This window comes from Crinia signifera, chromosome 2 (assembly GCF_055691185.1).
Source record: "Crinia signifera chromosome 2, ASM5569118v1, whole genome shotgun sequence".
NCBI lineage: Eukaryota > Metazoa > Chordata > Amphibia > Anura > Myobatrachidae > Crinia > Crinia signifera.
In genome coordinates, this window is record NC_139218.1 from 129,010,581 (window position 1) to 129,028,852 (window position 18,272).

At 44.1% G+C, this 18,272-nt stretch overlaps 1 protein-coding gene across 2 annotated transcripts in view; it reads right to left on the reverse strand.

Moving 5' to 3' along the window:
- Nucleotides 1-18,272, reverse strand: part of C2H6orf132 (chromosome 2 C6orf132 homolog) — a 67,186-nt gene that overhangs the window by 18,031 nt on the left and 30,883 nt on the right. For both annotated transcript variants that reach the window (XM_083172809.1, XM_083172808.1), the window contains exons 2-3: nucleotides 14,211-14,314; nucleotides 6,084-6,156 (exon numbers count right to left, since the gene is read on the reverse strand). Coding sequence is in view for 1 of the 2 variants with exons in the window: in XM_083172808.1 (XP_083028934.1) it covers nucleotides 6,084-6,156; nucleotides 14,211-14,314 (177 nt within the window). In the remaining variant the exon portion in view is untranslated. The remainder of the gene's footprint in view (nucleotides 1-6,083; nucleotides 6,157-14,210; nucleotides 14,315-18,272) is intronic.

An 18,272-nucleotide genomic window follows, 5' to 3' on the forward strand; every position in this document is an offset into this window, starting at 1 on the left:
AAAAACTGTAAGACCTCCTCGGTGTGTTTTACTGCCAGTTCCCTTGTTTCCGCCATGATTAGCAAGTCGTCTAAGTACGGCCATATCACTATGCCCCTTTGTCTGAGCTTTGCCACTAAAACAATTAGTATTTTGGTAAACGTCCTTGGCGACGTCGCTAGGCCAAACGGTAGTGCCCTGAATTGGTAGCTTATCCCCTGGATAGAAAACCTCAGGTACCTCTGATGGCTGACACAAATGGGCACGTGAAGATACGCGTCTTTGAGGTCTATAGAGGTCATGTAAGCGTCCTTCTTGAGATCTGGTAATATCCCTCTTACCGACTCCATTTTGAACGTTCTTACTTCTACTAGCTGGTTCAATTTTCTCAGATCCAGTATCGTCCTGAATCCCCCCGACGGTTTTTGGACCACGAAAAACCGCGAATACCAGCCTTCTCCTATTTGCGATTGTGGCGTTTCTACCACCACTTTCTGCTGTACCATCTCTCTCAGGCTGGACAGTAAGGCTTCTTTCTCCACCGGATCCCTTGGTATTGGAGATTCTGTGAAGAATGCCCCTGGACGTTCTTTGAACTCTACTTTGTAGCCCTGTCCTATAATCTCCAGCACCCACTTGTCCGAAGTGGACGCTTCCCAGGCGCTCAGGAATTCGAGCAGCCTGGCCCCAACCGCCTGGGGTTCGGCGTCATTGTGTATTTTGTTTTGCGGCGAATTTGCTGTCTCTGCCCCTTTGGGCCCGAAAATTCGCCCTTGACAGCCAGGTACCTCTTCTGTACCCTCTGCCCGGTCTATAGCTTCTCGCCTCTCTATACTCTTGACTTTGGAACTTGAAATTTCTATTTGCCGGCGTTTTCCTACTTTGTTTTTCTTGAGGCAGCCACACTGATTTGCCTCCAGAAATTTTTGTAATAATCTGGTCTAGCTGGGTGCCAAACAGGTAGTCTCCTTGGAAAGGTAAAGTCAGTAGTTTATTCTTTGACTGTACATCAGCTGCCCAAGGTTTGAGCCATAGCGCCCGCCTGGTCACTGCTGCTGCCGCACCCGCTCTAGCTGCCAGCCTCATTGCGTCCAGTGATGCTTCGCACATGAACTCGATTGCCAACTGTACATTTTGCACCGTTTTGAGCAGCTCCGATCTCTTTATGCCGTCCAGCATGTCCGCCTCCAACTGATTACACCATTCTCGCGTCACTCTAGAAGTGATGGCCATGGCTGCTGCCGGTCTTAGTGCTGCTCCCGCAACCAGATGTTGCTTCCTTAGCCCCAGCTCCATTCGACGCTCCATCGGGTCCTTGAAATTATTCGCGTCCTCCAAGGGGAGGGTAGTCTTTTTGGAGAGCCTCGCAATTGCTGCGTCTACTTTCGGCAGCTCATCCCACGCCGCCGTGAGATCTGCCTGAAAAGGATACATCTTCCCCATTTTAGCCGGGACCACAGTCCTTTTATCCGGATGCTTCCATTCATCCAGAACTATGTCTGTCAGTGGCTGAGACAATGGGAAAATTTTATTCCTCTTTTTCTTGTCTCTAAACAATAATTCTTGTAACTTAAGCTCCTCTGGTGCCTCTTCTATATTGAGTGCTTTGTTTATCAAAGCCAACAGATTTTCCACCATATCCACACTGAAGTCACTCTCAGTTTTATCCACTGGTGTATCATCTGTATCCTCTATAGCCTCAGCTGTAGAGATTCCTGGTTCCTCCCCAGACTCTCCCTCACTCATGCGGGAGCGCCCTCTTTTTCCGGTTGCTTTCACCAGGTCTTCCTGGGTCACGAAAGTCCCGGTTAGGGCTGTTTTAATCATGTCCACCAATCCGGACATTTGTGACAAAGGAATCCTTGGGACTTTACATGTCTCACATACACTGCCCACGTGTTTATCTGGCAAGTTTTTGTCACACATCAGGCATTTGTCAACATGCTGTTTCTTATGCCTGGCTTTTCCTGCTTTATCCTTACTGCTGTCTGACCTGCATAATACAAGCCCTTAGTTAGTATCCATGAACACCATTACATCTCCTGCTCTATTTCATGATGGCTTACCCCGACTTTTGCATGGCCTGTCTCTTTTCTTCCTCCATTTTTAGGCACTCTAGTCTAAAAAGACATGATACCTCAGTGTCCAGCGGCATATATGGCATAATTACTCACATTGTGAGCCCACTTACCACCCAGTGGTAACTTTCCGTCTCCAACGCGATCTCTGCTTGCCGCTGCTTGCACACACCGCTGGGAGCTCCGTTGGTGACATAGTGTCTAGTGCTGCGGCTCATATACCCGCGCGCCGGCCCTCCTCCAATCAGGGCCGGTCGCGTCATCCAGCCGCGCCTCGCGTGCACGTGCCGGCTTTCCCGGGCGTGCGCTCTCACGCAGCTGACGCTGCAGCGCCCGTCGTCATCTTCCGGCGCCTCCCGCGCGCGCACGCCTTCTCACTCGCAGCTCCATGTTGCTGCGAGTGTCCCCGACGCCCGCCCGGCTTCACAACTGATGGACCCGGACAGATGACCGCTCCCATGGCCACCTAGGACGCCACCGCCTGTAGCCGCCCATACCTGAGGACGGCATGCGGCCTGTGAGACTCAGGCACCCTGCAGGTACCTTCCCTCCCCTCAATAACCCCGAAGGGAATGAGGGGAGATTTCCAGCCAAAACTTCGCAGGGTAAGCCACCACCTTTCTGCTACCCATGCTTTTAGGGAAAGGAAAAAAAGACACAAGCAGGAAGTAGGAGGAGCCTTTTATACAGGAGGAGTCTTTTTTTCCTTTCCAAAGCTACCCAATCAGGGAAAAACCCATATGTAATGGCTGCCATGGGGGAGGTAGAGGAAATTTACATTGAATCATCAGCACCATTTCCCAGCACTTTACCAAGTATAGTAGCTCTTACTAACTGCTTTGGAGCTCATCTACATTTGGATAGAAGTCATTTTAAAAGATTCCACTCAGATGTAGCAGTACACACCCACACTTCTAGATGCCTCTTTGACCATCTCTTTTCACAATCTCCCCATATATGGAACTAGCCACACCCTTTGGGTGGAGCAGGACACACACCCTCAATGGGGGCGCTTTGACAAACTATTACCAGCTATACGGGCAGATTTATTAAGCTTGGAGAAGATATAAACTGGAGATAAAGCAGAGAAAAGGTAAAAGGAGATAAAGCACAGCCAATCAGCTGTGTTTGAAAAAGACAGTTGGGAGTTGATTGGCTGGTGCTTTATCTCCTTTTACCTTTTCTCTGCTTTATCTCCAGTTTATCTCTTCTCCAAGCTTAATAAATCTGCCCCATAATCTCCCTGAAACTCATTTTCAAAAGTAGGTAAGTATGAGGTACAGATCACAGACAACATGCTGAGGGAATCATGCGCCATTCAGTTAGCTTAAAGTAAATATGAACCCTTGTCAACCCAAAAAAAAAAAAAAAAAAAAAAAAAGTCAACACTTGTGCAAGACTTTGATGAATAGAACAGGTACAGGTTAAACATATAGAAGGGGGCACATGCACCATAAAGATATGTACCTATTGTTGAATATATTATACATTTAGCGCTGTGCAAGCACTGCTGGTGCAATAGCAATAAGTGTGCATTCAACTGGCCTTCAGCCCCTCTAGATCTATTAATTTCCTAGTCGTCTCCACCACTATTAGCATTATATTGCCATATTCTAAGGGCACTCCCTAGAAATCAGTGCAAATCCAAAAATCTTGCCTACAGGATCTAGATCAGAGCTGGCCAAACCGGTCCTCGAGATCTACCAACGGTCCACGTTTTCCAGGTTACCTAGCTGGTGCACAACTGTAGTCATTACTAACTGTCCCATTTTAAAACATGCTGCATTCATTCCTACTATAGATCCACAGATTGCCTGGAAAACATGCACCGTTGGTAGATCTTGAGGACAGGTTTGGCCACCCCTGATCTAGATTATACAGACATACTTCACTTAAGGTGCCTAAGGACTGGATAATAGCAGAGGTAGTACCATTATTCAAAAAAAAGGAAAAAAAAGGGAAGACCCACCAAAGTATAGACCTGTGAGCTTAACGTCAATAGTGGGTAAATTAATTTGAGGGAATTTTAAAGGGATGATATCCAAAAACATTTATAGACCCATAGTATAATCAGTAATAACCAACATGGGTTTGTGAAAAATCTCTTGTGCCAAACAAATTTAATAAGCTTTTATGAGGAAGTCAGCAACAACTTAGATAATGGAAATGCTGTAGACATGGTCTAGGGTCTCTTATTTAATTTATGCATTAATAATATTGAGGTTGGTATACTCAGCAAAGTCTTAATCTTTGCTGATGACAGAAAACTGTGCATGGTAATTAGAACATTCAAAGGATGTCTCCTCGCACCAGGGCGACCTAAAAAATTGGAAATTGAGGTTCAATGTGGATAAATTCAAGGTTATGCATCTCGGGAGACACAACCAGTGTGCTAGTTATAACCTAAACGCAGTGGCATTGGGTAAATCAGAACTGGAAAAGGATCTAGGAGTCCAAAATTGACAACAAACCGGGGTGTAGTGCTCAGTGTCATGTAGAAACTAATAAGGCCAACAGGATACTAGACTTTATAAGAAGGGGTATGGAGACTAGGAATTCAAATGTAATTAGGCCTCTTCACAAAGCATTGGTTAGACCACATCTAGAATATGGAGTACAATTCTGGACCCCGCACTACAAAAAAAAAGGACATCATGGAATTGGAAAAAGCTAATAAAAGGGTTGGAGAAATTAAGCTATGAAGACCGATTAGACAAATTGGGATTGTTTACTACAAATGAGAAATTAAGAAGGATATTCAATCACCGGCGAGCATCTCCCGTCGGGGAGATGCCCGCCAGGCCCTATTCAATGCAGTCTTCCCAGACAGCATTGAGCAGGGTATCTCGGCAGAACGAGCCCGACATCACAAGCTGTCGGGTTCGTTCTGCCGAGAATGGCTGGGAAGTGATGAGCTGCCGGCTGCAGGTCGCCTCTTCCCGGCCACAACTCGCGGCCACGCCCCCTTCTCGCTTCCCAGCAGGCGGGACATTGAATCCCGCCTGCATGTTCTCGGTCGAGCCGTGACACTCACATTGAATACCACCCTTAAGGGGAGAAATGCTAAACATGTACAAATATAATCAGGGGCCAATATAAGGAACCATTAGGCACCTTTTTTGATTTGAGGAAGGAACCTAGAACATGTGGGCATGCATTTAGACTAGAGGAAAGAAGATTTCAAACCCTTAGAAGAAAAATCGGTACTTGTGTATTATCACAGTGCCCTTATAAAGTGTGGCGAGCGCAGCCCGAAGCGTGGCAGGGGACGCGTAAAACGATCCCGAAGCGTGGCGAGCGGACACTGATTACTTGACGTGTATTCCGTGTCCGCTCACCACGCTTTATAAAATTAATTCTACGCCGACGTGGATAGTAGGGGTATGAACAGGTCGGGGTGACTTGGATAGTTGGGGTGTGCAAGGATGCAAATCGGCAGGAAATCGCAGCAAATCGGCCACAAATCGGATGCGATTTTTGCATCCGATTTGCGGCCGATTTAGCGGGCGCCGTGATAATACACAAGTACCGAAAAATCTTTTTTACGACCAGGGCTGTTAAATTTGGAACTTCCTTCCTGGAGAGGGGGTGTCGGTAGACACAATAAATACATTTAAAATAAGGTGGGACAAACATCTATTGGGTAAAAACATCCAGGGGTACAAACCATCATAACCTGTCTAAAATTTAATTAGATTACACTGTTTATAAAAGGGATGCAACTATAACTTATATGTAGCATATGTGTCTGCTCTCCCAGAACTTCCAAGAGACTAATGAATTTTCGAAAGTGTTTGACACTTCCATTAGAGTAGGCCACAGACCTAGATTGTTACTCTGTGCAGGACGGGACTGTGTTGAATCTTATCGCACCCCTCACACATGCTCTTTGGACCTCCATTATGGCACATCAACTTGTAAAACATTTGAAAATATTGCATGATCTTCATGTCCTTATGAAACTTTACAAACCTATTAATTACAAATAAGTAACCTCAAAACAAAACTTAAAAAGATAAAGCTTACCTGTTGAGGCATTGTCTATAAACCCTTGTGGAACAGAAGGTGTAGGTACAGCTAGTCCCTGGGTGTCTGTGTGCTGAAATAAGAAACATTGGGTTTACCAAAAGTGGAAAGAATAGAATGTATATTATTCTACTGCTGAAATAAAATGACGCTCCATCCTACATTATTTACATCACTTATGCTATAGAACAGGGCTGGGGAACCTTTTTTGTGCCAAGGGCCATTTGTATGGGGAAAAAAATCCTTCAGGGGCCATATGTAAAATTTCTCTTATAAATTGTCCTGCTGCAGCCGTCCCACACTGAACAGGACTGACAGTCTCCGTCTGCTGCTGATTAAGAGGAATCTCGCAAGAACCATCAACCTCTCGCGAGAATTCCCCTGTACTTGACTCCCGGCAATGCCGCCGGGCAACTCAAAACCAGTGAGTTGCAGCATTTTGCCACAAGGTGAGGCCTAATAAGGCAAAGTGCTCAGTCCCAGGCATGTGGACAAAGTTTCCATGGAAAAATGTAGTTACAAAATCTTGGGAAATACGGTGCTGTAACAGGTAAAACCATTGAACATCATGAGTGATTTTTTTCACTTTTTTTGAGCTGACATGTGCCAACAGGTGCTATTTCATGCCCTACCATCCACTAGGGCATAGTGGGAGAATAAAATAGTGTGCCTGAAGCAATGAGCCATGCGAGGGAACGCGGTGCACTTTTTTTTTTTAAATGTCCATCTCGACTATGTCGACATTCAGGCCCAAAAAAAAAAAAGTGAAAAAAAAAAAAACATTTTTACCTTTTGACTGTCGACCTTCCCCATGTCGACAATGTTTTGTCGCTCATGCTCATGTCGACATAATGCTTAGTGACTTAATGAATGTCTATCCAATGATCCCATTCTGGTTGAAGCTGTGAGTAACTGGGGCCTGTTATTTCAGGTTATGTTTATGTTTCTTTTAGTTAATCATTTTTTTTTTACAGCATTTTAAAATCTTACAGCGCCATCTTTTCCCCTATGAAGATTTTAGATTATTTTTTTACAGAATCCTCGTCCTCATACTTATGCTTTACTCATGAATAGCCTATTAAATTTACTACTTCCATTAGTTAGAGCTACAGATAGCTCATATTTAAATCAAACTTTCATTAAGAACAAGTTGTACATATAACAAACTGGCAATAAATAAATATGTGCTTAGCTCTGGAGTCATGAAAAAACAAGGCTTTGCAATGGGGATAAAAGGGTGGAGTAGGCACATACTGCAGGGTGTTCCCTGCTTTGCAGAGAATTGCACAGTTATTTCCATCAATTATAAGCTGGCAGCAATCATGTGTCATCCTATTGTTTTTATTCGACACATTGGGCCTAATTCAGACCTGTTAGCAAGGCTGTAATTCAGACCTGTTAGCAAGGCTGTAATTTTTGCAGATGGAAAAAACCATGCTGCAGGTGGGGTAGATGTAACATGTGCAGAGAGAGTTAGATTTGGGTACGGTGTGTTCAATCTGAAATCTAAATTGCAGTGTAACCATAAAGTGGGCACTATTTACCCTGCACAGAAACAAAATAATTCCCTCAAATCTAACTCTCTCTCTGCACATGTTACATCTGTCTCATCTGCAGAGCAGCATAGTTTTGTCCATCTCCAAAAATTGCAGCCTCGCTAACAGATCGGAATTAGACCCATTCTGTTTCGGTTTCCTGCAGCACATTGGTTAACAAGTTCTAGGTGCACTTTACTCAATGGCCCTTATTCAGATCTGATCGCAGTACAAATTTGTCCTCAAATGGACAAAACCATGTTCACTGCAAGAGGGGCAGATGTAACATGTACAGAGAGAGTTAAGGCCCCCATACACTATGCGATTTTGGGACGATTTCATCCGATTTCGGCACTTTGTGCCGATAATCGGATGAAATCGGCCCAAAATCGTAGGTATGTGACATTTAATCCGATCCGATGCGCGGTCCCGTGCGCATCGGACCGGATCAGGGAGGTCGGACGGTCTGTACATACGATCACGTCCGACCTCCCTGTATGCATATGCCTGCCACCTGACAGGCATATGCATACAGACACCGGGGGCGTAGTGGGGGCGGCCAGCGGCAGCGGTGATGGGGGCGGCCAGCGGCAGCGGTGGTGGGGGCGGCCAGCGGCAGCGGTGGTGGGGGCGGCCAGCGGCGTGTGCGGTGAGCGCAGTGTACTTACACATAGCAGCAGCGGCGGCGGGGACGGGACGCGCAGTGGCGGCTATTATATTTTTAAAATACTTGTCAAATGACCGGCCGCTCTCTGATTGGCCGGAGAGCTCTCAGCCAATCAGAGAGCGGCCGGTCATTTGACAAGTATTTTCAAAATATAATAGCCGCCACTGCGCGTCCCGTCCCCGCCGCTGCTGCTATGTGTAAGTACACTGCGCTCACCGCAAAAGCCGCCCGCTGACGCTGACCACCCCCCCCCCACCGCCCGCCCCCACTACCGCCGCTGGCCGCCCCCACCACCGCTGCCCGTCCCCACCACTGCCCGCCCCCACTACTGCTCACCGCCCTGCAGCTCCCCGGGTTTTTTTTTACATGGGATAAATCGCATGCGATTTATCCCATGTAAAAATGGCACATCAAGTGCCAAATTGTATGTGAGCCTCCCGGGGAGCTGCTGGGCGGCTCGCAGGTAAATTGGGTCCGACTTGTCCCTAGGACAAGTCGGCCTAATGTATGGGGGCCTTTAGATTTGTGTGAGTTAATTTTTTTCTGTGCAGGGTAAATATTGGCTGCATTATTTTTACACTGCAATTTAGAATTCAGTTTCAACACACCCCACCCAAATTTAACTCTCTCTAAACATGTTACATCTGCCCCACCTGCAGTGCACATGGTTTTGCCCATTTTGAGAACAAATTTGTACTGCTATCAGATCTGAATGAAGGCCAATGTACGTAAAGCCTGGAACCAGAAACATGATGATTTGTATATAGCCGGCATTCCAGATATCACTCACAACACTAATTAATAAGCCATCTCTGAGGGAAAATAGAGAGCGAGAGAGTCTACAGAGACAGAAGTACATTGATTAGCATGGAACAGGCTTCATGGACTAGTACAAAAAAAAAAGCACATTTTATAAAGTGATCTTCTTAATGACTTCCCTGGTATATTTTTAGAAATGTGTTTTTATTTTTTCTTAACTACGTTAACATTGGTATTGTGTACGGCTCTGAATTAGGCCAATTGTCTGGCAAGTTTATGGAGGACATTGATGCACGACTTAAGATGGCCGTACATTACTGCGACTTCTCCCCCCTGAGAAGTTGCAGCAGATCAGATGAGCACAGGGACCATTCTTTTCATTGGATCAGATGTCAAATACATCAGATTTGGCCACTTTTCACCTCTTGTCCCAATCCAGTTCAACACTGCAAATCACATTATGCTTAGCAGCAGGGCTAATGGGTAGTCTGATAAACTACAAGAAACAAAATATAACCATCTCTGGGATGAACCCTTCCCATGTATTACTCAGTTTTGTGGTCATGAATTCATGTAGTGCCTCCATATAGAAACAGAGTGGTTTCAACAAAGCTGGTTCCATCCCTCTAAAAGAATGCATTGCAATTTATGACTAATGAGAAACAAGTACGTCTAGAAACAGGTAGTGTTAACTATTACATTGATGATTCATTTATTCGGTGCCAACATGCTAGTTTTTTTGTTGCTTCTACATCATCGCAATGACATTATAGTCTAGTGCGTACTACCTATCATTAACGATGTGGATTCCCATTTAAAGCTAACAAACTATATCGTAAACGAAGCACGCTCTGTCACCTGCACATGCAAGACAACAGAGGAGATAGCTAAGGAGAACCCCCCTACCCCCATCATCAGCAAGTATGTAGGCACTTGCCAAAGCCGGCACCCTACCGGGTCCCCATCGGTAAGGTCGTTGTGTTGGGTACACATTGTCTAATATGTACTAAGCTATAAGGGGTATTCAATCCCACCGGTAACAGTCCAAATTGTCGAGCATATGTTTTTCTAGTTTTGCTCGACATGAAAATTTAGCTCGATAAGTCGAGTTCTCGCCTATTGTTGATGACGACGTCTGACCACAAGAAGTTCAAAGAGGAAAGGGGCAATTGTGTCAGAGATAGGCTCCATTTTTGTAGTCAATGAAGTAGATATCTTGTTAAAAACGCAAATTCTCCTATAAAAACCATTTCCAAATCAGCAGACTGCACAATGCTGGTATCTCCCTGAAGTCTCAGTACAGGAGTGAGAGCTCTGGTAAACAGAGTGCATTGTGGGAGAAGTAAACAAAAGAACGGCAACAAAAAACATTGAATCCTGGGTAATTCTGCCCCAGCATGGATACAAGGGGCCCCTAAACATAAGTGTTTGTGTATAAACATGCAGCAAATGGAAAATGAAACAAAAGAGGAATATTTAGCAAAATATCAAAGACAGAAGTCAAGATAAGCACTACAAACATTAGGGAATCCTGCATATACACTTAACACAATTCTTGGACATGCAACAAGAGAAACCCTTGTCACAACAGAAAGAATTGTCAAGTTAAATTTGAGGGTGATTTCAAACAGTCGAGGTCAGGCGTACTCTTTGACATTGAATAGAATGCAGGAATTATCTTGACAGATTTTATCCAAAATAACTCAACAAGTCGAGAAATTTTCAACTCGACAGCCGAGGAAACCGAAAACCAAATCAGGCAAACTCTGCTCGACAAGTCGAGAAAACTAGACAATGAATAGGCGACCTCATAAAAAACCAACCTCTCATCAAGAAAACAACAAAAGCTTGCCAAAAATAAAGAGCTCGACAGACATTGAATACTCCCCTTAGTATTCCCTTTTGGCCGTGTGAAGAGTTAAAAAGGGTTTTGTGACAAGTATATATAAATCTGGTCACTCATGTGATTTCCAAAAACATTCATACAAATAAAACAGTCAAGGTTGGATTTAATGAGTTGGGAATAAATTACTGCAGACTAATTGATCTGCTGGAGCTATTCAATTGGAGCACATGGAAACCCGTTAACAACCGCAGTCTCCACTTAAATGCTGGAAGCTTGTTAACCTGCAGCTCTATAAAAACATATCCTGGATTATATGGGTTTAGATGTTTTGGCAGGTAATTTACCTCTTAAGGAAAAAGGGTATGTCATTGAATAGCCCTGGGGGTTAAATCTCAAGGATATCACCCTTTACCCTGCAAGGTAAATTAATTCCATCCCTTACCGTATTAAAAACAAGCCATTCTCTGCAGACAGTATTTCTCAATGGTGGTATAGAAGGCCTCATGAAGCAACATTACTTCCGACTGCATACCATGCAGGGGGTTGGGGGATATTGATGCCTATTTTAGCCATAGTTAAGTCATCCCTTAATGTGTGCTAGATTTCTCAGGATGCTGTAGATTGAAGGCTATCCTCAATTATAACATATTGTACATTGGACATCTAGGCAAGAGATTAAAGTCTCTTGAATTCCTCAGTACTACACATGTTCTGCCTAACCTTTCTCTAACATATCATGTACTCAACTGCGTGTCTAAGCTCATCCCTCAAAGCCAAATGTATTAAGCTTTAAAATAACTATACTCCAAACCGACACTATAAAATGGGTACCAATATTAACAAGGGTCTTTCTTTTGAGAAGTGTAGTCCATTTCTAGGAGTTGGCACCAGAATTCTTTTGGTGACATAACGCTAGTAAAGTTCCACTCTAAACATAATGGTAAAATTGGTAACCGTTTATCACCATTGAGGGAGATTATAAAAGGTTTTACTTGTTTTTTTTACCACACTTACCAAACAACCCTTGTTCATACTGTGGGCGGGATACACTAGACGAAAAATGTCCGGACCAGTGACCACCTCCTCCCTAGCCTACATCCCCTTCCGGGTGCAGGGAGGAGGCGGCAGAGCTCGCCCCGCAGAAGCCAGGTAAGGGAGATCCGTTAGGGACCCACTGCCACATCGGTGGCACAGTGCAAAAGGGCAGCTCTTGGAGGAATTACAGGTAATACATCCTAGAACAATGAGAAGTCACTACTAACAGATTACAGGACGTTGGGCATACCTCCCAACAGTCCCGATTTCAGCGGGACAGTCCCGATTATCAGGGCCTGTCCCGCTGTCCCACCCGCGGGCGGCAGTGTCCCGCGGTGTGGGGGGGCTGTTGGGAGTCCCCCCTGTCAGCTGCTAAGCAGCGGGGAATAAACGCTGTGCGCATGCATACAGCGTCTATTCCCGTAGCCAGGGGGCATGGCTAGAGGCTCACAGAGTCTCTGGGTCATGCCCCCATAGCGGCAAAATGGGGGCGTGGCCTCGCGGGTGAGCCGCAAGTATAGGACATGCCCCCGAAATTAGGCCACGCCCCCGAAATTTCCGACGCGCCTCCGGCGCGCGGCAGCAGTGTCCCGCATCGTGCACGTCAGAAGTTGGAAGGTATGCGTTGGGTTCAATTTAAAAGTAAAGCAAAAAAAAGCAAGCAACTGGTCAAAACCATGTTGCCATGCAGGTGGGGCAAATGTAAAATTTACAGAGAGATTTAGGGGGTGAATTTACTAAAAGCTTCTAAAAATTTAAATAGATGATGATGACGAACATAACCAGATCATCATTTCCTAGGATGCAATAGAAAATTATAGGTGATTATGCATAGATCAAAACAATCAGATTATATCTATCATTTCTCCATTGCATCCTACAAAATGATAGACAAATTTGATTGGTTGATATGTGCAACATCACCATTTGGGTGGGGTGTGCCTATGCATGGATGTTACCAACAGCTAAATTGAAAGGTTTATCTTTTTTAAATATTGAAAAAGTTAAGAGAAAAAAAAAAACTTCATAAAAGCTATCAGAAATAACAATACAATATAAAGGTTATGATTCATGCACAAGCTATTTATCTTGGCATTCAAGATTTCCTGTCTATGCTTGTTAGAGGACAATTCTGATATCTACTCTGCTCGGAACGAATAAGAAAGAAAGTCCTATAAAATAATTGTTTTCTTTCCTCCACCTCCATAGAGACACCATTTACTAACAGGTGGTGTCCGGTAGACAGGTCAACAGGTTGACCCCCTATGATCAACATGCATTATGTTGACATGGTGAATAGGTCATGTAAAAAGGTCAACTGGTTAAATTTTGTCTATTCCCCCCCCCCCCCCCTTTACCATCCACATGGTCTACAATCAGGGACGGACTGAGCTGCCAAATCGGCCCTGGCATTTGTGTGCGCGCTCAACGTGAAGTCACGCACGTGGATGCGTGCACTGCTGATCTTGGCACGCAGGAGTAAGGGTAATAGCTCTATTTGATACCCCCCCTCTGCTAGACCTGATCGAAGCACAGAGGGAGCCGCCAGACCAGTCGCGAGTCCAGCGGCTCTCTGTGTGCCACCCTGGAACAACAAATGGGCCCATCTGGCCCCATTCCGGCTCGTCTACAATGGAATTGAAGAGAAACCTGTGCCAAGTGAAGCTGCAGCAGAGAGAAGCACCTTGTACTATGCAAAGTGAGCCATGTGGGAGGCAACACTGTACACTAATTGGGGTTATATATGGTTTATATGGGGGGTGGGGGGACACTTAGACTGTACCCCTTCACTAAACGTAATGTGAGGTGCTATCATGCTGAGATCGTTAGTGCCACACATAGAATGAGTAATCAGAATTGCAAGACATTTTGCATAAAGAATGACATCATTGTGTCCATGTATCATCGAGACAGTCCCTAATATACTTAAAATTCTGGTCTAGGTCTGAACAGATCGCTTAGAAATGAAGCACGGATTGCTCCGTGTGTACACCCCATAGCCACGGCGATGCGCGGTCCCACATGTCACCATCACATGACTAGATTTTGACTGCATATCATGGATAGCGGAGACAGAAAGTTGCCTTCATCACATCATGGTGAACTAAATACCAGGCATTGGCTACCTTAGTTATTCCATTTGCACTACATGGGAGATACTCTTAATTCTGCTACTTCTGTAACGACTGTGGACACGGAGGTAGGAGCAAGCTTGCCAACATTTGCTCAGCAATCTCTACTAGTTTGATATGTGTAAAATAATAGTGCTGTTGTGGCATACTTACACTGGTAGAAAACTGAATCGTGGGTCTAACACGGGGACCGGGGCGAGCTTTCAGAGTTGCAGTTCCTGAGTCATCAAGGAATGAAAATGTACCCAGCACATCATCTGGAAATGAAAAAAAAAAAAGGTATAGATGAATACTAAACAATGTAAAGAAACATAAGAGTCAGCATCTGTAAATGCATAACAAAGGGGTTTGTATGTCTCAGGCGCACCAGTGATTTCAGCCTAGATTGACACAAAATTGAACCCTCACCAGATGGATTTGTGGAATAGAGATAGCAAAACAGTAGAATTGTGCAACCCTGGCGAAAAACACAACAAACTTACACAATATAGGTTCTGTAAATAATTTTCACTGCCAAGTCGCCCTAGAAACTTGGAAATAGAGAACAGACCATAGTGCAAATATTGCCATTCACAAAAACCAATTTATTGGTATTGAGTTACAATCACATGGAGCTGTATTTTTGATAGCATGTAATAAGGGTCTTTTTTGAGATCGAAGCCAGTTTCAGAAGAACCCTGAAAGGACTTTAAAACAAACGGAATCTAGTGCAATATTGTATAAAAAAGTTGACATACAATTTATTGGTAAAACTCACAAAGGATGTAGATAAAATCGCATATAGCCCATTATTTTTGTGTGGGAGGGCCCTGATTACGATCTAGATGCCTTCTGTAATTCTCTAAATGATAATGACAAAAATATCAAGCTAACTTTCTCTAAAAGTAAAGAAGTCTTTTTTCTAGATTTGTGCTTATATATAAAAGAGGGACAATTAAACACTAACGTATACAGGAAGAAAACAGATTCCAACAGCCTAATTGATGTCACTAGCCAACACCATGATAACTGGCTTAACAGCATTCCGTATAGCCAGTTTCTGCATGTTAAGAGGAACTGCACTGAAACTACAGTCCTCCATGACCAGATGGATGATATGACCAACCGTTTCTTGGAAAAAGGTTACACTGAGGACCAATTAAACAATGCCAAATCGAGAGTCTTGTCTATAGATAGAACAGAATTGTTAAGAACAACAGGAAGGAGAAAAATGAAAACAATGACCATCAATGGTCATTTATCAGCCAATTCAACCATCAACATAGGGAAATAGAAAATATTTTTAGGAAGAATTGGAGAATATTGAAAAGTGACCCAGTTTTGGACACACACCTTCCCCCAAGACCTAAATTTATTTATAGAAGGTCTCGAACAATTAAAGACTCCTTAGTGAAAAGTGCCCTTGAGGCTCCTAAAAGAAACAGTATAAGAAGTCAGGGATTCCATCGCTGCGGCCTCTGCCTTATGTGCAGAACAACAAAAGGACCCAGCAAAATAAAAGAATTTGAATCAAATATCCCATAAAAGGAGTTCATAACCTGTAACTCTAAGAATATTATTTATGCACTTGAGTGTGACTGCGGCCTGGTCTATATAGGCAAGACAACTAGATGCCTTAAGACCAGGACCGCAGAACATATATATAATATAAGGAAGAATTTGGAGGGGCACACAGTGTCGACACATTTTACTAAAGTACATAATTCCAGTCCATGCCATATAAGGGCATTTTGGGGAATCCAACAAATTAACCCTAACTGGAAGTGCAATAATGTGGATGTTCGCCTGGCCAAGGCAGAAATGACTTGGATACATAAACTTAAAACTTTAGTTCCCCATGGCCTTAACGGCGAATTCGAACTTAAATGGTTTTTGTAATCTGACCCTCCATTTTTTTCCCTTCTTTCAAATTTATCTCTCTTTTTTGTATAATTGTATTTCATATATGTATACGTTTTATATGTATATATATTCTATGTATATATTTCTAGTGCCTAATTCATTGTATTTTTTAATTCATTTTATATGGACATTACGGCTGAGTTACGGCCACAAAATGGACGTGCATTCCATAAGGAGCGGAAGTTTGCGTTTCACATATACCCAATGGTATATTGTCATCATGGGACCTAAAAATCCGGGAACCTTTTTGTGCGGGAACTACATAACAGCAGCACGTTACACCTCCTTCCGGGTTACCTCATGGTGGAACATCTGAGACGGACACTTGAAGTTCCCGGATATGATTCTGACACACTTCCGGGTTACGAAGTCCCGGAACTCACAGCTGCTTGTAATTGTGTCTGATGTGCTGGGCTTAAAAGAGGCCCGCTCGACCTCAGTGAGTATGCTTCTGATGAAGGGCCACCTGAGCCCGAAAGCGCGCTAAAGCCTAACCACTGATGCCGACCGGACTCCTGGGAATTAGAACGGGGAATTCACGCTCCTTCTGCCATACCTGATGGTCCTTTGAGAGTCCTGTTTGCCCTTGTATGGGCTATATGCGATTTTATCTACATCCTTTGTGAGTTTTACCAATAAATTGTATGTCAACTTTTTTATACAATGTTGCACTAGATTCCGTTTGTTTTTAAGTCCTTTCAGGGTTCTTCTGAAACTGGCTTTGATCTAAAAAAGACCCTTATTACATGCTATCAAAAATACAGCTCCATGTGAGTAACTTAATACCAATAAATTGGTTTTTGTGAATGGCAATTTTTGCACTATGGTCTGTTCTCCGTTTCCAAGTTTCTAGGGCGACTTGGCAGTGAAAATTATTTACAGAACCTATATTGTGTAAGTTTGTTGTGTTTTTCGCCAGGGTTGCACAATTCTACTGTTTTGCTAGCATCTGTAAATGCAACATTCATGGAAATATTCTGCTGAACAGAGACGAAAGCTTACCTGCTCACCTGGGTGCTACACATTAACCCACTAAATGCCAACGTTGCTGTGAGCAATCCTCAAAACATCGGCTAAAAATACCAGCGACGCTCACAGCAACTGTTTTTTAGTATAAATAAATACAAGAACAGCCAAGTCAACGGAAGTTTCGTTAAATATTGGGTACTTGTGTATTATAGCGGCGCACCATAAGGCATACGATGGTATGAGATGCGATATTGTACAATGGCATACAATTTTAAAATTGTATGACATTGTATATGGCATACAATGCGATTATAAACTGTATAAGCACCCTAAAGCGTGCTTACAACGTTAAATGCACCCCCACTACAAACGTGAACCCGAAGCGTGGCGAGCGCAGCGAGCCCGCGAGGGGCGGTGGTACGTGTCCTATGACCTTTTCATACCCCCACTACCCACGTCGGCGTGGAGTTGATTTTATATAGTGTGGCGAGCCCGAAGCGTGGCGAGTGCAGCGAGCCCCGTGAGGGGACGCGCATAACTTCACAGGTATACGGGCCCGCGCCCCACGCTTCGGGCTCGGTGGCTCGCCACACTATATAAAATCAACTCCACGCCGACGTGGATAGTCGGGGTTTTAAAAGGTCGTAGGACGCGTACCGCCGCCCCTCGCGGGCTCGCTGCGCTCGCCACGCTTCGTGTTCACGTTTATAGTGGGGGGTGGCGTGGGGGTGCATTTTACATTGTAAGCACCCATTAGGGTGCTTGTTCAATTTTTAATCGAACAGTCATATAAAATCGCGTTGCATCGTATGCCATCGGTTGTATGGCATGCGATAAAAACATTGCACGACCAACATCGGGGCGCCGCTATAATACACAAGTACCAATATTGCAGTAAAAATAAAAAGAGCAGTCGCTGTGACAGACATTTTTATCAGATATTTTCAGGATCTTTCAAAGCAATGTTGGCACTGAAAGGGTTAAGGGCCCCTTTGCTAAAGCTGGATAAAGGGACTGGTGATTCGAAGCCAACCACTATGTGTTACCTGCTTCCGTAAGTGCTCTAGGACCCATTGCTAGTGCTGGATAAAGTGACTGTTTATTTAAAGCCAATCAGAATTTGTTACCTACTAACCAACCTGCCTATTGCTAGTATGGCAGTGGTTCCCAAACTGTGTGCCACGACATCCTGGGGTGCCTCAGAGCACTTGCAGGGGTGCCGTGGGATGGTGGTCCAGGACCAGTTCATTTTATTTATGGACAATGTAATAGGTAAACTCAGTGCTTGTGGCTTCCAATCACACAATATGTGTACACACTATATTGTTAATGATGCGTACTCCC